Here is a 3,672-nt window from a genome sequence, read left to right on the forward strand (position 1 = left end):
AAAAACACACGTAGAGTGTCTTAACTGCCCTGGATATACTCTGTGCTTAGCCTGCCCCGTTTTTGTCCCCAGTGACTAACCAATTGCCACCTCAAGTGACTGAGCAGCATGCCACACAGAAATCATTAATATGCAATGGGGTACTATGATCCAGATGCCACGCTATTGTTATTATATACAATATCTTGGAAATTTGAAAACATGGCATGCTTAGATAAAATGATCAACCATAAGTGAACCCTTTAACGCCCCTGGCCAATGCACCTCCTGAGTGTTGTTCCTGTCCATGCCCTCAAGCACACATCAATCATGTCCCAGTGACATGGTGACTGGGAGAACAATGAATTTCACCTCCATTGCAACCTGGACCCCACTCTGTGCTGATGTGGTAAATAATGAAACGGTTTGTGGATTAAGCTCACATCTAATGCTACCTTCCTGCTACATCTGTTTAGGAGTCTCCCATGACATCCAATCAGAACACTTTATCTGTGGAAGAAAATAAAAGAAAGAGAAAAACTGACCTGGAACACTGCTGGAAAAACACCCATGCGATACCTTTTACAACACAAACAACAGTGAAAGTCTAGACAGCCAACCCATATGGTCATGCTAAACTACAGTCCTAATTCATTCTGGTTGCTGTAACAAAGTCCTGTGTCCTGGGGCATTGTCCCACAAAAGAAATCTATTTCTCACAGATCTGCATGTGAAAAATGCAAGAATAGATGCTAACCATTTAGGTGACTGGTGGGAATACACTTCCTAGATGGCTGTTCCCTCCAATCTCAGATGATAGATGGGGCAAGGCCGCTTCCTCAGTCCTCTCTCATGAAGGCCCTGACTCCATTCATCAGAGCTCCACCCTGGAACCAACTCTTCTCCTGAGGCCAGGCATTCTAACACCATAACATGAGTCTCAAATTTTAATGTGTGAATTTTGAGTGTGACACAGTCACTCCTAGGAACACCAAAGGAATTAAACTGTGTTTCTCTCCAGTGTGAAGGCTATTCCAGCAGACCTCCCCAAACCGTGGATCCCTATAGTCCTGTGGAAACTTCTTGTCTGTGGAAGCATAAAAGGGATGCAAGCCCTTCAGAGCAAGCTGTATATCTTTTATAGTTAACAGATGCCAGCCTAAATTTTGAGCTAAAATTCCCATACAATTTATTGTTATTTACTCTTGTAAATAATAATAACAATTTATTATTATTTACTCTATGAGAATAACAATTATTCTCATTTTCTAGGGGCTAAATTTGTTTTCTGGCCATAATGGTTGTTTCCTTCATGCCCTCACTCATGAGTCCTAGAATTCTGATGGAATAAGAAGGATAATTTTTTTTTTCATGTTGGATGCTGACATGTTAAGATTCATCCCTCTCTCTCCTCTTGTGCACAGGTGGGACATATATAGAGAAAGTGGTGATTCTTTCTAGTTCCATGCAGATGTGAGATTAAAACCACAGAAACCAATGCTGTAAGCAGGATGATTTTCTTCCTTGTCATGGAGAAACAATAAGATACTGATCCAGACTCCTTCCCTGACATAAAACAGCCATTCCCGGCATGATAAAAAGTCTGCCCTGCTCTCAACAGACTCCAAAATGAAGTGACAAACTATTCCATAGTCCCTCTTTGTGTGTAAAATCATCATCCTGGACACCTGTACTGAGTTAGTGTGGGGGTAACTCTACTCCTACATGATGTCAACTGCTATTCGTCATCATGAACATGGAGTCAGGTCAATACTGTCTCCCCCCAGGGCACTTTTCCTTTATCATTGGGGTCATTTGCCTTTTTGCCCACTGGTCAGCATACATATGTCTGTCACTGGCCAGCTTGGACTCTTAGCTGTGTGGGGCTGGTCTACACTGTTGACTCCAGCAGAACGTCTGGTTGGATTTCACTGATATGGGTCATGAAAATTTGATGATTCAACTATGATTCATTATGATAACATTAAGTAATTGTGACTTTCTGCCTCCTGTGCATGGCTTTCTGCTGTGATTCATGTTGTGACTTTCTTTTCTCCTATTACAGCAAGCCTCTGCAATTCACATAGTTAAGATGTCAGCACAGAATCATGAAGGAAGTCAGGGTCCTGAGAAAAACTGATGTGTGCAGAATTAACCCACACCTGCCAGAAATCCAACAGTTAATGTGCATTTGCAGCTGTTCCTGAACTGAACCCAGTACTCAATGTGCCCTGAGTGCCCCCTGGTGTCCTGAGCTTCCCCTACAGCCCAGCCCTCTTGTCTGCTTCAGGGAGTTTTGTGTCTGGGCTCACAATGACTTCCCCTCACTGTGTCTTTCGCACAGTAATACAGGGCTGTGTCCTCAGCTCTCAGGTTGTTCATTTGCAGGTAGAGTTCGTTCTTGCCATTGTCTCTGGAGATGGTGAATCGGCCCTTCACAGAGTTGGCATAGTATGTGCTACCACCACTACCAGTAATGTATGCAAGCCACTCGAGTCCCTTCCCTGGAGCCTGTCGGACCCAGCTCATCCAATAGCTATTGAAGGTGAATCCAGAGGCTGCACAGGAGAGTTTCAGGGACCCTCCAGGCTTCACCAAGCCTCCCCCAGACTCCACCAGCTGCACTTCACACTGAACACCTGCAAATACAAATATATAAGGTCAGGGAACACTTGTTCATCCACTTTATCTCTCAGGTGTATCCACTCACAGACTCAGTGCCTACCATTCTGTAGAGATTACCTGTTAAAACAGCAACAAGGAAGACCCAGCTGAGCCCAAACTCCATGGTGAGTGTTCTGTGTTCTCTCCTGACAAGACTCCAGGAACACCTTGGAATCCAGGGCTGGGCTCCTGTCTCAGAGCTACAGGGTAAAGGCTGGGCTGCTTTTCATGAGCAGAGGGACCCTATTTGCATGCCCTCCAGCTATATAGGGAGCTCTGGGGCTGGATGTTGACATGAAGGGTATGGTCCCAGAGTGTGATATATCAAAGGGCACATGTCTGTTACAAATTACTCCCCACATTTGAGCCTGTATTGGTCCATGAAATGTGTACATGACCAAGGAGAGTGAATTTTCATAAATGAGAGGTTTTTAAATAAGAGATGCCTTTGAAAGTCAGCAGTAATGAGCACACCAGGGAAATTCAATGCTCATGACCACAAGGAGCATTAAAATTCCAGGAGGTTCCTGTCCTCGTCATGGGAAGTTTCATAAGCCCTATTTCCTCTACAAAACAATCAGACTATGAACTAAGGAGAGAGTGTGACCCCAGAGCTTGTGGATACAGTGCTGGAGGAGATGGAGGTCCTTTGTGGTTCTTTTGGAGACAGAAGCAGGCAGTGCAGCCTGGAACATGTTTCTTTAGTGGAGTTTTGTGTTAAATATGCAGCATGTTCCCTGCCTCATTTTTGTTTTCATGTCCTGGCCTCTGGTAAAACCAGGTTCACACATTTGAGATGCACAAGAAACTCGGTCATAAGTACAGGTGCTTAGGTGAAGATTTATGTAGAAATTGGGGAGTATGTTTAAATTTTAGAAATCAGATTATGGAAAACCTTGGTGCAAACCACTAATAGAAAATAAAATATATAAATAAAATCATAATTGATATGAAGAACATTTTTTATGTACTGATTACAGGATGCATACATCTTTCAAATAACCTCCCACCACTGGAGCAGGCGGACCT

General features: G+C 43.6%; 1 gene segment (V, D, J or C); it reads right to left on the reverse strand.

The window, feature by feature from the left end:
- Positions 1-2,307: 2,307 nt before the first annotated feature.
- Positions 2,308-2,846, reverse strand: LOC123818013 (the record flags this gene model as incomplete). The annotated part of the segment is given in 2 exon segments: positions 2,308-2,618; positions 2,722-2,846. Coding segments are annotated over 2 exon segments (357 nt in total), but the record flags the coding sequence as incomplete, so codon positions are not given.
- Between the last annotated feature and the right edge of the window lie 826 nt (positions 2,847-3,672).

Source organism: Phyllostomus hastatus, unplaced genomic scaffold (assembly GCF_019186645.2).
Source record: "Phyllostomus hastatus isolate PE091 unplaced genomic scaffold, TTU_PhHast_1.1 phas_contig_245, whole genome shotgun sequence".
Lineage (NCBI taxonomy): Eukaryota > Metazoa > Chordata > Mammalia > Chiroptera > Phyllostomidae > Phyllostomus > Phyllostomus hastatus.